The sequence below is a fragment of the Copadichromis virginalis genome, linkage group LG9 (genome assembly GCF_057382275.1).
Source record: "Copadichromis virginalis isolate Kocher_CV1m ecotype Utaka linkage group LG9, C_Virginalis_male_GT1.1, whole genome shotgun sequence".
Lineage (NCBI taxonomy): Eukaryota > Metazoa > Chordata > Actinopteri > Cichliformes > Cichlidae > Copadichromis > Copadichromis virginalis.
Genome location: NC_140626.1, coordinates 31161625 through 31179679, shown reverse-complemented (window position 1 = coordinate 31179679; position 18055 = coordinate 31161625). Strand labels below are relative to the sequence as shown.

Here is an 18055-nt window from a genome sequence, read left to right as displayed (position 1 = left end):
CTTGTGTTAGTACAACAATAACTATATTTAGACACGTGAGTTTGAACTAAAAACAATGATACCAAACAAGGCAGGAAAAAAACAACCTTTCTGATCTTTTAAATTGGTACACTCCTGTAAGATCACTGAGGTCTGTGGATGCTCTCAGCTGTCCCGAGGTCCAGATTAAACACAGAGGAGACCGGGCCGTTGCTGTGACTGCTTTTAAATTGTGGAACAAATTTCACATCAGGACCTCTCCAACACTGGACACTTTTTAAACCCATCTAAAAAACCCACTTTTATTCCTTGGCTTTTAAATCAGGATGAGTTTGTACTACTTTTATCTTACTTCTTACTCAAATCTTCTAATTTTATGATTCCTTTTAACTTTTATCATGTCGTCCTATGTTTTTATCTCTTTTGATGATCTTAAATGTACAGCCCCTTGGTCAACAGTTGCTGTTTTCAATGTGCTATATAAATACATTTGACTTGACTGGACTTGACTATATAGTCAGGAGTGTTGCAATGCTATGGAGGAACTGCAGTATTTGCAGGAGTTAATAATGCCAGCTAACATTAAATTTCTGATTCAAACTTTTTCATTTAAACTGAGAGAAAAATAGAGAACAAAGGCAAATGAGATTCTCGAGAAGAATGGCCAAAGAGCATGTTTCCCAGATATTGTTTTAGAAAGAAAGTTTCGGATAACAAATGGAGTTTCAACTGTGCAAAATGTTTATTCTGTAAACTGAATGGAGGAAAACCCAGCCAACAACAGATGGCAGACCTGCCAGAGGAAAGAGTGGTTCCAGATCTGCAACCTTTCAGAAACGTTTCAACAAAAGTTGAATTCCAACAATGGCAGCAGCTACTTAGTTGTAATATTACTCTTTCTGGGTCAGAAAATACACTTTTAAGATATTTTGAGGCGTGAATGTAGTTGTGCAAACGTCAGATATCTGCTCGGTTTACAAGACATCACATACTTGCAAAAGTGCTCCGATGTTTTCGGAGATGTATGAAACTTTTGCGAGATCCCGAGTTAGTTTTGTTCATGATCCTACACAGGTCATGAACAAAATGGTTTTTTTTTTTCATTGTGGGCTAAAGCAGTTAATTAAAAGTAGTCTAACATGAATGTAAATGCTGTAATGTGATTATTTTAATAAACCATGTAACTTGGATAGCTTTGATGAACTCTTTGGAGCCTGATCTCAAGGGTTTTAACTCTGACACTGAAACTAGAAGAGGATCTTTCTGTCTCTGCAGATTCACAGTGATGGGAGTGATTTCAGCCCTGAGTGATCACGCTGATGTTTGCACAGAGCAGATAATTTAGTGAATGTGGTGGCACATTGGTAACAGTGAAACAGTTTATTAGTAACGTGGGATCGTTTGTGTCTGGAGTATGAACTGAGATTCCTGAAGCTCTTGTCACACTGGTCACAGCTGTAGTTTCCTTCCATGTGTGCACGTTCAGGATAGTTACGATTAGCTGATTGTGAGAAGCTTTTGTCACAGTATCTGCACTTGTACGGTTTCTCTCCTGTGTGGACTCGTTTGTGTGTCTTAAGGTTGCCTGCAGTGATGAAGGATGACCCACACTGATCACAGAGGTGCTTTTTAACCCCACTGTGAATCAGTTCATGATGTTTTAAGTCCCTTAATCTGGTGAAGCTTCTCCCACATTCTTTGCATTTTATCATTTTATCTCCAGTGTGTTTACGCTGATGTTCTTGAAGCCCGTCTTTTCGAATGTAAGTTTTTCCACAAAGGTCGCAAAAAAGTCTTTCCCACCACCACAGTGATGACAGGGTTGAGAACTGGATCCATCTGTGTCGCTCTGCTTCTAAACAAAGACACAAAGACAGTGTAAGTCAGTCCTTCAACATTTTTATCCTGAACGTCGCCTGAACTAAAGAACATCTCTGCAGACGTCCAATTACTGTTTCAGTTAACATGCTCAGTTTACTGGGCTGCAATAACTACAATACTACCACCATAATACTACAGTAATACTTATTTCATGTTACAGTAACATCTGAGTTACACTGAAGTACTACCACACTAATATTTTCAGGGTAATTTAAAGGCTACCAACACAGTGCTAAACTACTAATGTAACACTGCAATAATACTAATTTAAAATTAAAAAAAAAAAAAATTGTGTGCATGCGCCAACCAGCGCATGTTACAGTTGCTGCAAGGCCAGCAATGTTGTTGGGATGGAGCTGGACTCCCTTAGGGTAGTGTCGGAGAGGTGAATGTTATCCAGGATAAAGACAATGTTGGATTCCCATAATGCATTGCGTTTTCCCCTTCCAGTCCCCTTTCTCACTCACTATATATTAATAGACCTCTCTGCACTGAATCATATGTGTTATTAATATCTGATTAATCTAATTGAAATTGAATTGATAATTCCTCCCACCCACTCCATGACATGCTTGCTAGCCACAGGAGCACGTTCAATGAGAGACTGACATTACCAAAGAGCACCCCTGAATGGCACAGAAAGTCATTCCTGCTTGTGGCAATAGTGTGTGTGTGTGTGTATATTGTGCTATTTCTTTCTTCTTGTGTTGTCTGTTTTTGCTACTGCTTGTACTGGAGCACTGTAACCAACATAATTTCCCGTAGGATCAATAAATTCTGATTCTGACAATACTGCATTAATGACACTGTAACTGTGCATTTAAAGCACTCAGCTGACTGGGACAACAAAAACACTACTACCCCCATGACACTGCAATTATAACATTAAATTAGTATTTTAACACTAGTGTCTAAAAGTACTAAAGTTAAAAACAAGCAATGATACTACTGCTACAATATTACAAAACCGATACAACTTTGTTAACCATAATAGAAGATTACTGAATGTTTGGTTTTGTACTTATTTTCATTTGTGTTTTATTTTATTCCATGTACACCTGACAGAGGAACGAGCCGCTGTAAACAAAATGCCATCTATGCGGAAATAAAAACCATGTTATGATATACCAGGAAACGTTAAATAACACATGAATTATCAATTTTCAGCACTTTTAGTTTTTCATGATCGTGTAAACAAAAATCATAACTGAAATGTAAATCTGAATAATCACTCAGAGCTGCTTTTCCATGCAGTAGAATTGCTAACATGCTAACACAGTTTAATGAGCAGAGTTGTTCCAAACAGTCAGGCTAAAATGACAAGATAACAATATAAATACATACCTCACAGTAACTGCACTTGGAGAGTCTCTTTCTGGTGTGGATCTGTTGGTGTCGTCTCAGGTGATGTGGAGCTTTAAAAGTCTTCTCACACAGGTCACATTTATAAGGTCTCTCCTCCGAGTGGGTCAACATGTGTTGTTGTAAATGCATGTTGGTTATAAACTGTTTGCCACACTGATCACAGCAGTACACATCATGTCCAGTGTGAATGCGTAGGTGTATATTTCGGCTCCCTATCTGGCTGAAGGTTTTTCCACAAATGTCACAGCTGTATGCCTTAATTCCAGAGTGGGTAACTAGATGATTCTGTAAGCTGCTACTGTGAGTAAAAGCTCTGCCACACTGATCACAGCTGTACGCTTTAACTCCACTGTGGATGAGTTGGTGATTTTTCAGGGAACGCTTCCAGGAAAAAGTCTTTCCACACAACTCACAGCTGAACGGTTTCTCTCCAGTGTGGATGACCTGATGACGTTTTAGTGTAGACTTCTCAGTAAAATCCTTCCCACACTCATCACAGGTGTATGTTTTCTCTCCCTTTCTTCTGTGAGGTTTGTCGGCCTCCTGAGAGCGCTGACTTCTCGCTCCATGTTGGTCCTGCAGTGACAGAGATACAAACAGAGGCAGTGAGTGAAATGCAGTCGTGGAACAAACTCAACCTTCAAACTCCCTCCATTAACACTAGTTTTAATCCTGAAGGTGGAGTGTGGCACCAAACACCTTAAAGGTCTCTTATCCCCACCTGCTGGTAGTTCTAACACATTACATCCAACCTGGTGTTAAAAATAATTTATGAATGTTTAAACACTTTAAAATATTTTTTCCTTATTTTCCTTACTTTTACTCCCCACATTACAAAACAAATCTGTATTTTGTTGCATTTACAAAACAGATTTTTTACTTTTGTTTTTAGGAATTTGAGGGGAGTTATTTCATCACTAAGGGCATCAAACATCAAACTGATTTGAGCCTGAAAAGTAACACATGAAAGACAATCCTGATCGTGTACTAATCACCAGGGTATGAAACATAAAAAGAGATGAAAGAGGCAAAACTGTGAGTCATAGTCAGGAGTTAAAGTGAGACGTTGTTCTTCTTTCTTTTTTGCACAGCACCTGAACAAACAGGTAATTTCAAATGCAGCGTTTCTATCAACAAACATCAGCAAACACACAAACTGTTTGTGTGCAGTTTGTCTCACAGTGTGTTGCTGGCTAAAGGTCCAGCTGCTGTACATCACAGGGAGAGAAAAGAAAGAGAGCTAACTTCACTCAGAGATGGAGAAAGATAAGACACACAGGACAGGAGAGGAAGAAGAGAGGTTAGATTTAAAGGGAAGGACTGCTCAGTGGGATTTGATCAACTGGAGATTAAAGCTTACATGTAAGTCCTCATGTGTTGAAATCAGATATTGGGTCTGTACATGTGACATTATGTTTTTTCAGGTTGTGAAAGATGCTGCAAAACAATCTGAGGCAGATTAACTGTGTTATTTAAAGACTGCATGAAGATCCTCTGCAGGTTAGTGCAGGATAAACAGGTTAGTTTGCTGAACTGTGATGGATTTAAAGTAAAGAACAGTGTGTGACAGGTGCACAGTGACTGTGGTGCTCATGTCACAGTTAGATAAGATAAGATGACCTTTATTAGTCCCACAGGTGGGAAATTTGTTTCGTTACAGCAAAAGTGCAAAGTTATGTAGCAGAAATTAGAAAACACTGGAATGCAATAAAATGAAATAAAATACAATAGAATAATAGAATAGAATAAAATAGAATACAAATGCTATATACAACTGAATAAGAAAATACAAAAGTACAACTGCTGCAAATCAGCTGCAAAAGTCTTTCTTGTGGAGTCTGACAGCAGTGGGGAGGAAAGACCTGCGAAATCTCTCCGTCCCACATCGTAGGTGCCGCAGCCACTGAAGGAGCTGCTCAGTGCCGTCAGAGTCTCCTGCATGGGGTGGGAGATGTTGTCCAACAGGAATGACAGCTTAGCCACCATTCTCCTGTCACTCACCACCACTACTGGGTCCAGAGGGCATCCTAGAACAGAGCTCTGCCCTTTCCTGTAGAGGGCGTCTGAATTATGAGACCTGTCCAGTTTATTGTTCAGATGAACACCAAGGTACCCGTAGCTGTCCACAGTCTCAATGTCCATACCTTGAATGTTGAGTGGTTGCAGTGGGGGATGTTTGTGCCTGCGGAAGTCTACCACCAGCTCCTTGGTTTTACTAGTGTTGATCTGGAGGTAGTTCTGCTGGCACCAGTCAACAAAACCTTTGGTCAGTTCTCTGTACTCCTTGTCATCCCCATCAGTGATGAGACCGACTATTGCAGAGTCGTCAATAGAGCATCTGTACTTCTACTTAAGTATAGAGTAAATGTACTTTTGCCTCCTCTGATCATTTCTATAATATTATTTATATCAGTGATGGCCAAATGAAGCTTTCTGAAACACTGAAGCTTGTATTGAAAAAGGTTCATTACTCGAAGCTTTTCAACACAGTCCTCTTTGGTGACATCTGGTGGCCAAAAATGTGAAGAGCAGCTTGAATCTACAAATTATAATGAAGCTTCATTAAAATTGCCCACTCTACAGAGCTCAGCTGAGAGCTTCTGTCTGATATCGGGCTGCTGTTGTGGTGCTTTGAACGTGTATTTTTTGGGGTGATGAAAAAACTGTTAGGTTTAATGTATGTGTTGTAGGTTGCCCTTTAAAAAGCTACACAATGCCATTTAGAAAGCTAGAATGCTTCTGTTTGCTATCTAGGTAACCCACGCATATGACTACGTGCATGACATTGATAAGGGGAACAAGCAGCCTTGAGAAGAACAGATTCTACCAACAACAATCTGGGAGAGCTGCACTCTCATCATATAACCACACACAATGTATAATCACGTTTGCACAGCACAATCACTTCGTAACCAGTTATAGTAGTTTCTCATAGGTAAAACAGCAACAAGCTTTATGAATATTCATGTGTGTAACCAATAAAAACAACCTGCAGGGGGAAAAGCAAGTTGAAGTGGGTTGGAGACAACTGCTTCCCCCTCGCGAGTGAAAACTTGAGCTCTGTGTGACCTCGTTCCTGAGTGAGTTTCTGTTTATCCAGCAGTATCAGGGGTAAAACTCTGACAAATGTCCATTTGATTATTAATAATGTTGATGAATAAACCTTCCTTATTTTAACATGTGCTGTGGTCTGTAAAAAACAACATAATATACAACACAGTCATATAACAGGTTGGGAGGATGAGAGTTTTAGACGTGACTGATTATTTGGTGAAACTGTGATATTTTCCTCACCTTCTGTGTTGAGCTCATTGTTTCCTCTGTAGTGACTCAGCTGAGTCCAGATGGCTGAAAATGTTCCTCTGCTGCTCCGTCAGACTCTTCTCCTCCTGCTGATCAGCTGGGACACAAAACAGATCTTTGTTAGGCTCCACACTGCACTGAAGAGTCAAAGTGTCTCATATGTTCATCTGACAACACAAAGTACAAATTTCACTCTGATTGCTTGTAGAAATCTTGTGAGACGTGTTGTGCTGCAAAGTGAGGAAACTCTCTCACTCACTTATACTTCAGGAGGAACTTTGTGACATTGGCTCTAATATTCTAAGCAGCCCTTTACTATGACAGGGCCAGAAAGTCCTATTTGAAGGTTTGGGAGAAGGACCATGTTAAAGGTGGATTGGGGTTTATACACTTTGTTATGATACAGGTAAGGCTGTAAGAGCCTGAGAAGGTGTCCTGAATGAACCTCTAAAACCAGTTTTCAGCTAACGACTCTGCTTCAGTCTGGAAAACAGCAACTACAAGTTTAAAGACTCCATCAACAATTCACACCCAGCAACAGCCTGAACAGCTCCTCCTGTGGTTTCCACAAACAGGGACAGACCTGTTACTCCCCCACCCCACACTTTCAACTCCTTCAGCCCCCCAGTCCCACCACCTCCACCATTCCCCAAAAACCACTAATTAAAGCTCATTGATCAAATGCTGTGATTGCAGTGACTCACTCTCTGTGAATGGTACTCATGGCCATTGATCAGCAGTCTTTGATTAATGAGCTTTGATCAGCGGTTTCAGTGCTTTCCTTCCTGCTTTGACTGCAGCTGTGTTTGACACAGGAAGACATTTTTACATTCTTCACGATTATACTTTATTCTTTTTGGGGGAAGTGCAGCTTTAAACCTTCACATGATTCAAGTCAACCCAACAAATCAATCTGAACGATCACAGGTGGGAAAAACTTCTGTAGACAAAATAAAACAAAACCCAACATTCAATCCACAACATGATTAAAAACATGATTCTCCCAAATCACCAAGAGCTGCACATTAACCACTGTGAGATTATTATTCTATCATATGTTATCCTATGCCTGTAATCGAAATGAGTGAATCATTATACTGCTGTAAGCAGCATCATACTTCTTATTATAGAGAGTATAATTAGTATGTAGCTGTAGTTCTAGTTTGCATTATACTGCTGAATTAAAAAGAATGTGAGAATCACTAGATTTATCAGATAGGTTTGTATTATCCTATACTGTTGATTTACTGTGAATGAGCTACACTGTCTCATGACATTTCATACTGCTGAGTTAAGAAGAGAATACCTTGTGCAGAGAGCACAAAGCACATTCCACAGGAGCTTCACCCCTTGTTGGAAGCAGATAAACAGGTCATAACTCACTGAGAGAGAGAAAGAATGTGAATGTTTAGGCTTTTACGACTTGGTGGGGGCCACTAGAGGCTATAAGAGCTTGAGTAACCCTCCACCAGTTGGAGATTTGCTGTGACCCTCTGCATGCATGTCTCCCCATCCGGATGGTTTGTGCTCAAAGGTGTTGAACTGTATGTAATAAAGTAATTGTTGATTGAGCATTTATACACCGAGTATTGTCCTTCCTTCAGCCCAAAGATCGAAAGAATTGGGAGAAATTAACACCACCACAATATATTTTTATTCTCTGTGCTTTCAAATATGAACACTGTTTACTTTCATCTCTGTTTCATTAGTTTTTGTTAACATCTTCCTGTGCATCACTTTACAGCAGCCACACTCATTAAAATGAGACTTTGTAGGAGTTCACTTCCTCTCATGTGTTCATCCACAGCAGCTGGACAATAAAGTTTATTGTGACCCTGATACTGCAGCAGATCGCTCTCATCCATTTCCTGTTATCACTTCAAATAGAAATGAGGCTGTAGAGGTTTGGTGCAGGCAGAAAAACAGCTGCAGGGACAATGAAAAGACTTTTCTGCTCCAACTTCTCCCAGCATGCTGAGCTAATGATTAGTTGGTGTTTTTCTCCAAACACTCTCTCACTCTTCTCTCAACGTGTTCACAATAAACTGTGAACAGACACCGAGGAGAGCAGCAGAAGACCTCATTCAGGAGCTAAACTCAACATGAACTGAACTCACAGTAAAGTTAGCTCGGTGCTTACCTTTAGATGAGCCCACAAACCGAGAGAAACTCCGCGATGAAGCTGCAACTCTTTCCAAACACAGGAAACAGATCAGGGAGCAGAGACCCACGTGGTTCACGCTGATCTCAGCTACGATCCAGGAGACAAGGGTGGGCAGATCGATGCAGATATCGATCCAAACGGTGGTTTAGTTTGTTTTATCATCCAAATTCACTCTTTTACTCGCTTAGGAAGAAACGGTAGCTCCGTCTGAGTTGTCACTGTCACTACCCGATTCGTACCGTTCACTTTAAAATCATTAATGAGGTTTATCCAACCAATGAATTCTTAAGACGGAAATTTAATTTAGATGTGAACGCCTGCACATTTTGTGAAAATGATATTGAAAGTCTGGATCACTTGTTTTTCAACTGTGAATCAGTGCACTCCTTCTGGACTGACATGTGGAGCTGGCTGCAGTCCAGGAGAATTCAGTTACCACATTTGACGGTGACAGTAATAAAATTTGGAATACTTGCTGAGAATGCAGATTTTGACCTGTTGATTAGGACGATTTTGTTAATGGGAAAAATTTTTATTCACAAATGCAGATACTTTAAAGCTAAACCATGTATAAACAGATGGCTGAATGACTTTAGACTCTGGGCTAAATCGCTGAAACTTGTGAATAACAAGAAAGCCCATAAACTTGTTTTATTTAAAGAGTTTAACCTATGTTAAAAAAACCAAAAAACTCCCTATTTTATAATCACGACTGCCCTTTTTTTGCACGTTAATTTTTGCCTTTGGTTCGAATCCTTCAATGACTGTTCTTTATTTTTGTGCTAACTCTTTTAACTTTGTGCTTATTGTTGTTGTTTTTGGGGGTTTTTTTGTTCGTTTTGTTTGTTTGTTTGTTTTGCTATAATGCTCAACCGAGGATGTAACATAATCGGATTAATGATGGTGCCTTGTATGTTAAACTGTTGTTTGTAAATAAAGTTTAATTTAAAAAACAAAAACAAAAAACAAAAAACCCGATCCGTACCGGAAACCCGATCGGTACCCCGCATGCGCAAAAGGTTTCTACTTCCGGTCGTAGCGTTTTTCGATAGTTATGGGTCAGAGTATCTGTTAAGATGTTAAGAATAACAAGTATATCTTAAAATGTTTGCAATAATGAAGCATTTCAGTACAATGTAGACAAAAACGAAAAATAAAAAGAACGTTACGGATCAGGACTCTCCGATCCTTACTGCGCATGTGTAAAGTCTGACCGTACAAATCGGGTCTACCCGATCCGTACCGCTCATGTGCAGATGTTTTCTTCTTCTTTTGTTCGTTTAATGGCAGTTTACTCCCCAGTGTACGAGGATACCGCCACCTGCTGACCGTGCGAATAAACCCTATTATAAACTGAATTATCGTCATTACAAACGTGTGTTAAATCTGATTTAGTGATAGTCGAGTGTGTTTATGCTTGTCTGTGAGGAGAGGATTGCTGGAATAGTGATGATGATGTGCGCTATCACTGTCAATTGTCAGTAAACACTTCATCTGGCTGATGAATCTACACGTGTTTTTTTTTTTCATACTTTAATTAAATTTATGCACATATTACAATCTCTCGTTGGGAGACAAAATTAGTGCAACAACATCTTGAAAAGGTTGAATAAGAAACCAAACGAAATAGGAAAAAAAAAACCCCACATATATACATATACATAAATATATGAAGGCCATTTTTATGACATATAACAGTTTCCTTTCTGCGAACACTTTAACATACATGTGGCTTACTTAGTACACCAAAAACACAATCATTAAAAGGATAGAGATTGAGTCCCATTGTCGCATATCAAAGCAGCCTCTTTACATGAATCCCTCAGTAATTCTAAAGATGACAAAAAAGATTTTAATTCAATTTTCAATACAGTTAGGGAAGGTCTTTTACTTTGCCATTTGCATTTGTGTATGTGGTATTTGCCCATAATTATCACCACCTTGTGTAGCATGGACAGTTCCTTAGATGGATCACCATTATTATATAAAACTTGTGTTAGAGTCAGTGGGGTCATCCCATCTATTCTTATACTCAACCAGTCTACTAGATCTTGCCAAAAGTCAGTTGTTACTGAGCAGGAAAAAAACAAATGATCAATACTTTCCACATTTTGTGAACAAAATCCACATGGCTCTACCTCAAACCCAAACCTTTTTCTAAGCATTTCAGCTGCTGGGTAATATCCATTAATTATTTTAAATTGCATTTCTTTAACTTTGGGGGGGATAGGCCAACTTAAAACATGTGTATATTTGTTCGTTATTTTAACGTTACTCCCTTTTAATTTTGTGTTACTGTTAAAATCGTGAAATAATTCATTTTTAAATATTTTGTTCATGGTTTTATTATTACAGTTTTTATCAGTCAAAGGAATCTGATTTAGCTGTAGAGAAGGTAAACTAATTTGTCCCTTAGAGTAATATAAATAGCCTTGTATCAAACTCAACAGAGGTAAGGGGATCGCCTTACAAACCTTGTCATATTCTCTAAGGGAACACTGAATGTTAAACTTTGCATTAAAAACACCCACTGAGAGAAACTGTCCCTTTTCATCAAGTAAATCTGTTATAAAGATAATGTTTTTTTCATACCACTCTTTAATGAACAATGACTTCCTATTAATTGTAATGGTCCTGTTATTCCACAAGGTGGAGCAATGTGGTGAAAAGTTATGGGCAAAAACCTTCTTCCAATAAGACAAGACCTGCTTATGATATTCTGACAGTTTCACAGGCAACTTCAATATATCAAAATCACATTTCAGGAGAAAATCCAACCCTCCCACCTTTTTGAAAATATTTTTTGGGATATGGAACCATATGGAGTAAGGTTTCAAGAGGAAGGCTTTTATCCAGTTTATTTTAAATACTCCAACCATTAATTGAAAATCAATTGTCTTTATACCACCTTTAGCGTAATCTTTGACGAGTTGTGATTTTTTAATGTAATGTGTTTTATTGCGCCAAATGAATTGATAGATTATAGAGTTAATCTTTTTAATACTTTTCGGGGTAATGTATAATGAGTAAGCTGGATAAACCATCTTTGAGACGCCCTCTGATTTGGATAATAGATTGCGTCCAAAAATTGTGAGGAACGGATTTCAGCATGAACGATCAGTTCCCCAGAGAGATCCTGGAACGACGCAGGGTCCTCTTCCCAGTCCGACGTAGTTTTATCCAGAAAGGCTCCCGGGCTGTCATCGCCGTGGACCGGCTCTACGTGGACGGACAACTCTACCGCGACCCCGGCACCACTCCATGGCTGTATTGACTGCACACCAAATAAGAATCCGCTGCACTATTCTCTTCACTCACACTCTCTTGTATTAACTTTTGCTTAACTATGTAATATCAGCTTGCTAATTTAGTATAACGTCACTCTCCGCCAATGCCTTAATTGGAATGTTTCCGTTTCTATTTCTTTTTCCCTCTCTCTCTCTTGCTCTTTGGTTTATTTGCTTCTCTTTTCTATCACTATGTCGATCACCTGTTTCCCTATCCATCCACAAACAACACTGTCTATTTCTACATGCTCACTCTGCACGATCACGCACACACATGCGTTTAAAGGCAACACATTTACAACAGCCACACAGCGCACACAGATATAGGACACACGCACACATTTGCTCATTTTAGTTATTATGCACACACATAGTCAGACCTATGGAGCTTCTCGCCGCGCATTTTCTTCTCTTTATTTACAAAAAAATTATGTCTTTCCATTTTCCTCACCCGTCTAAGCGAGACACACAGCGTACATCATTAGCCACAAACACACAACTATGGGCATGCTAAGATTTGTCACATGTAATGTGCATGGAGCTGGCTCTAGGGAAAAAAGGTTAAAAATACTTAACCAACTTAAAAAATTACAGGCAGACGTTTTTTTATTACAAGAGACCCACATGCCTGTCCCAGGTTTGAATAAACTTAAAACGCCTGAGTTTCCTAATCTGTTCTCAGCCTGTTATAATTCTAGACAAAGAGGAGTAGCAATTCTAATGCATAAAAATATTAATTTCACAGTACTCGATACAGTTATAGATCCAGAGGGCAGATTCCTAATCGTCAAACTATCTATACTTAACCAAAAGCTAGGTATTGTAAGTATATATGGTCCAAATGTTGATAACCCCTCATTCTTCCACGTTTTTTTTTTTAGTACACTCTCCGAACACCTAGATTGCACAATTGTTCTTGGGGGAGACCTCAACCTGGGACTAAATGAAGAAATGGATAGGCTCAATACAGCAGGAACTCAGCGTAATTGGCAGTCCACAAATATAATCAAACAGTATATGAGCGACTTTGGTCTTTGTGATGCATGGCGCTCCCTTCACCCCAACAGTAAGGAATATTCTTTCTTCTCACATGTCCATCACTCCTACTCTCGTCTGGATTATTTTCTAGTCAGCAGCTCACTGCTGAGTAACATTTCAGACACTGAGATTCGTCCTATAGCTGTCAGTGATCATGGTCCTGTATCTTTAACACTAATACAGATGAATAATACTACGCCAAGTAAAAACTGGAGATTTAATACATCACTGCTCAAAGACAAAGAGTTTATCAAATACTTTAAAAAGGAGTGGACTCTATATTTAGGCTTTAATGACATACCTGGAACATCAGCATCTGTCCTCTGGGAAGCAGGGAAAGCCGTGATGAGAGGTAAAACAATCTCTTTCTCATCACATAAGAAGAAAGAAGAAAACAAAAATATTCAGGAACTAGAAAAAAAACATCAAATTCTTAGAAAAAGCCTATGTGTCACACCAAGATCAAGAAATATTAAACAAAATACGCAAGACAAAACTAGAATTAAATGAAATTATTAATAAAAAGACTAAATTCTTAGTACAAAGACTTCGCCTGCAAAATTATGAACACGGTAACAAATCCGGACAATTTCTTGCTAACCAGTTAAAAATCAATAAAGAAAAAAACACTATATGTGCTGTTAAAGATTTATCTGGGAATACAATATATGATCTTAAAAAAATAAACAAATTTTTTAGGGATTTCTATGAAACTTTATATACACCACAAATAAACCCATCTAAAAATGAAATTGATCAAGTTCTCGACAACATAACTCTTCCAAAATTATTAGACACCCAAACAATGGCACTGGACTCGCCACTGACACCAGGTGAACTCCAGGAAGCTCTGATAAGTATGCCCAATAATAAGGCTCCAGGTCCAGACGGCTTTTCAACAGATTTTTACAAAGAATTCTGGACGATTCTGGCACCAGTTTTTCACAAGATGTTGCAGGAAATCAAAGAAAATGGTAGACTACCACCAAATATGAACTCTGCAAATATCAGTCTCTTACTAAAACCAGGCAAAGACCCTGTATTTCCTTCAAGCTATCGTCCAATATCCCTTATTAATGTAGACCTTAAAATAATCTGCAAAGCTCTCTCAAAAAGATTAGAGAAAATAACCCCCCTTTTAATTCATCCTGACCAAACTGGTTTTATAAAAGGTAGGCACTCATCAACAAATACACGTAGATTACTTAATTTAATAGACTACTCATACAGTAAAAACATTGAAACCGTAATATTTTCTTTAGATGCAGAAAAAGCATTTGACAGAGTTAACTGGAAATTTCTATTTGCAACTTTACACAAATTTGGGTTTGGATCCTCTTTCATAAACTGGTTAAAAATATTATATAATTCCCCAACAGCTTGTGTCAGAACAAATGACCAAACATCCTCCAGCTTCTGTCTCCTGAGGGGCACCAGGCAGGGATGCCCACTCTCCCCTTCACTGTTTGCTATTTTTATTGAGCCACTAGCAGCAGCAATTAGACAGGCTACAACAATTTAGGGCAGAAAATGTAAGAATGTAGAACATAAAATCAGCCTTTATGCAGATGATGTGTTACTTTTTCTCCAAAATTCACAAACCAATCTCTCTGGGGTAATTGCATTAATAAATTCTTCCTCAAGTGTCTCAGATTATTCAATTAACTGGTCAAAATCTACAGTTCTTCCGATTAATTGCTCCTTCCATAATTCCTCTCCTTCCCCACTGCAATCTGGAAATATAAAATATTTAGGTATTAATGTCTCTCCTAAGCTTTCAGAATTAACTAAATTAAACCACATCCCACTTTTAAAGACAGTAGAAGGCAATCTGGCTAGATGGAAATCTTTACCCATATTACTCATGGGAAGGGTCGCTGCTATAAAAATGATGGTCTTGCCAAAAATAAACTATTTATTTTCAATGATCCCAAATAAGCCATCACAAGATTGGTTCAGATCTCTAGACTCGTATATTTCTAAATTCCTTTGGAAAGATAAACCCCCACGTATCATCTTAAAAACACTGAAAAAGACCAAGGATAAAGGAGGATTAGATCTGCCTAACTTTAATCACTAGTTTTTAGCCAACAGGCTTCAGTTCATCTCTAGATGGTTTAAACACACCCTCTTAGATGAACCTTGGATAGATGTAGAACACTGTAATAACCTAGAAATCTCAAACATCCAACGACATGAATGCTTCAAAAGCGTCAGCATCAGCTCTTCTCTGACAGCATGGTGGGAGTTTCTAAAAATGACAGAGTCTTCATTAATCCCATGCAAACGTACACCTATCTGGAACAATCCGGACATATTACAAAACAATAATATGATAAACTTTCCAGATTGGAGTTGCAAAGGAATTAAATACTTGGAACATATATTGGAAGGAACAGACTTTATTTCGTTTGACAGACAAAATATGGGATCAACAAGAAACGATTTTTGGATTATCAACAAATTAAACCCATAGTAAAAAAGAAATTTAATCCCAGTGAAGCTGAATTACAAACACCACCAAGTGTGGTACAATTTTTTTAGTCTAAAACCCCCCAAATTATTGTCTAAAATATACAGAACACTTTCTAAAATAGATGAATCAATATCCCTTCCTATTGCAAAATGGGAAGCAGATTTATCGATCAGCTTAGACCCAAACCTTTGGTCTCAGATATGCTTAAAAACCTTTCAATGGATCAGAAATCCCAGTTTGCAATTAATACAATACAAAATATTACACAGAGTGCACTATACTGGTCATAGGATGTTCAAGATGGGCTATACGCCTTCCAACAACTGCTCACACTGCACAGCAAATACACCGGACAATTACATCCACGCTCTTTGGTTCTGTCCACCAGTTCAGAAGTTTTGGCGTGAGATATGTGAAGACTTATCAAAGTGTCTGAAATGTAACATTCCAGCCTCCCCTTTAGTGTGCTTGCTGGGCAACTTGGATGAGGTCACTGCAGAAATAAACACGTTGTTTTTATGGCCCTATGCATTGCAAAGAAAATGGTCCTCATTAACTGGAAAAATAAAAATAATCTTAATTGTAACCAATATAAAAACCCTCTAATAGATCACATTCGTCTTGATACAGCCTCTGCCATCACATTTGATCAATCCCTTTGGGCTCCATCACCTAGTGGGGGTGGGGTGTCATGGTTTGGTCCTGCCTTCGCTATTGTAGTTGATATGGGGGTAGGGACGGCCTTAGGACGTCTGGGGAGTCCCTAGGGACGTTTTCCCTGGAGGGCCTAACCCGGGGGATGTGGCCATGACCTGGTTAGGGGCTCTGGTGGCTCTTAGATGGTGTTTTTCTTGTGGCTGCGTACAGCGGAGATGGGGCAGGGTCTGTGCTGGCGGACGTTGGTTACTGGCCTGGTAGCCTGGCTGCCCCTGGGTGGGTCCGGGATGTGCTCTCCTGTGTTTTAAAGGCACTTTAGAACAGCACACAGCAACACTACATATGAGCGGGCGTAGGGAGGTTTTGGGGTCTTCACTCACCCCGCTTCTGTTAGCCATCAGGGCTGGGGGGCTGGGAGGAGGTGCTGGCCGTCAGATTGGGGTCTGGGATGCGGGCCCTCCCTGCTACTGCAGATAAGGAGGTGGTCCGCTTGCCTCCACCCCAGAGACAAGGGTAACATCTCCTGGGTCTAGGTGCGGCTTGCCCCTCTGGGGGCACCTGGACCTGGGATATAGAGTATGTTTGGGGAGTGTGACTGTCTGTGCAGTGTCTACTTGTGTCTGTCTACACGTTGGGTGAGTGCCGAGTATTTGGTTGTGTATATGGGGGTAGGAATGCATGTTTGTGTCCGCGTGCGCCTGTTCGTCTGTGTCTATATGTCAGGTTGGGTCTTAGACTCAACCTCTCTGGGTACATCTCGGGCCCTCTAAAGGACGGAGGCCTATCTCCCCTCACCACACTCCTTGCCGGTGGATGATGCCCTCAGATGTTGGTGTGTTGGTGGTTCTTGTCGACTGGGGCTGGGCACTCATGTATGTACCGGCTCACTCCTGGTGGCCGATTGGCGGAGCCTGGCGCCTGTGGCCCGGCTGGGCTCCTACCGGGGGGTGGGGTGCCCTCAGTCCTCTGGCCTCTGGGCCTGAAGCTCTGTCCTCTCTGGCACAGCTGGCTGCCGGCAGAGCTCGCGGGCACGCCACTGCAACCCCCTCTGGCCTCTGCTCCGTAGCTGCTGGGTGACCTCTCGTTTGGGACTCTACTCGGCTCTTCCCAGGAGGGTGGCACGGTTCCCCCCCCTTTTGGTGGTCCTCCTCGGGTCCTCGTACTCTGGGGCCTCTGGCTTGTTTTTCTTTCTTTCTTCCCCCTTTCTCACCGTCTCTTCTCCCCTTTGGTTTTCTTTCTCTCCCTCTCTTTCTTTCACTCTTTCTCCCTGTCCTATCCCCCAGTCATGCCTGTCCTGTTTGTAGCAACCGAAATTAAAATAAATACATAATTATAATAAAGGTCAATCAAATGGACCAATATGGCAAGGCCATGATGATCCACTTGGTAAAATAAATCCGCTTGGCATCTTTCTTGGCCTTAAGACAACAATTCTGATGGCTAAAGATCCAAATGGGACAAAAAAAAGAAAAAAAAAGAAAAAATTGTAATATCTCTTGTTAACCAATGATTTAGCGTTTTGGACATACCATCAATTTTGTCTTTTAGGTTTTTTGATTCTCTAGTGTTGATGTCTTTGTTTAAATAAATGCCTAAATATTTGACTTTATTTTTCACTGGAATCGTCCTCATGCTATTTTCCAAACAATCATAAAGTGGCAAAAGTTCACACTTCTTTAGATTCAGACACAAGCCTGAAGCTTTAGAAAAAATTTTAATTACATTCAGTTTCTGGAACTTAATCTAACAATAACAGCTTGTTTTCACAACTCATTGTGGTGTTGTGATGTGACTGTTCAGAGAGTTCATGATAGAAAGACGTTTGCATAAGCAGAAATAGTAAACACTTATCAGTACAACTCAGTTGCATTTCATGACAATAAAACTTAAAAATCCTCTAACAAG

At 39.8% G+C, this 18055-nt stretch overlaps 1 protein-coding gene across 2 annotated transcripts in view; it reads right to left on the bottom strand.

Moving 5' to 3' along the window:
• The window catches only part of LOC146702204 (uncharacterized), a 29922-nt gene extending 20292 nt beyond the window's left edge, over nucleotides 1-9630 (bottom strand). The window contains exons 1-4 of one of the 2 annotated variants that reach the window (XM_085469021.1): nucleotides 8669-9630; nucleotides 6520-6625; nucleotides 3205-3801; nucleotides 1052-1834 (exon numbers count right to left, since the gene is read on the bottom strand). In XM_085469021.1, coding sequence (XP_085325147.1) covers nucleotides 1688-1834; nucleotides 3205-3801; nucleotides 6520-6537 — 762 coding nt within the window. In that variant the 5' untranslated portion in view covers nucleotides 6538-6625; nucleotides 8669-9630 and the 3' untranslated portion in view covers nucleotides 1052-1687. Of the gene's footprint in view, nucleotides 1-1051; nucleotides 1835-3204; nucleotides 3802-6519; nucleotides 6626-8668 lie in introns of those variants that run through there. The other variant, XM_085469022.1, reaches the window with a different exon arrangement.
• Nucleotides 9631-18055: the final 8425 nt, after the last annotated feature.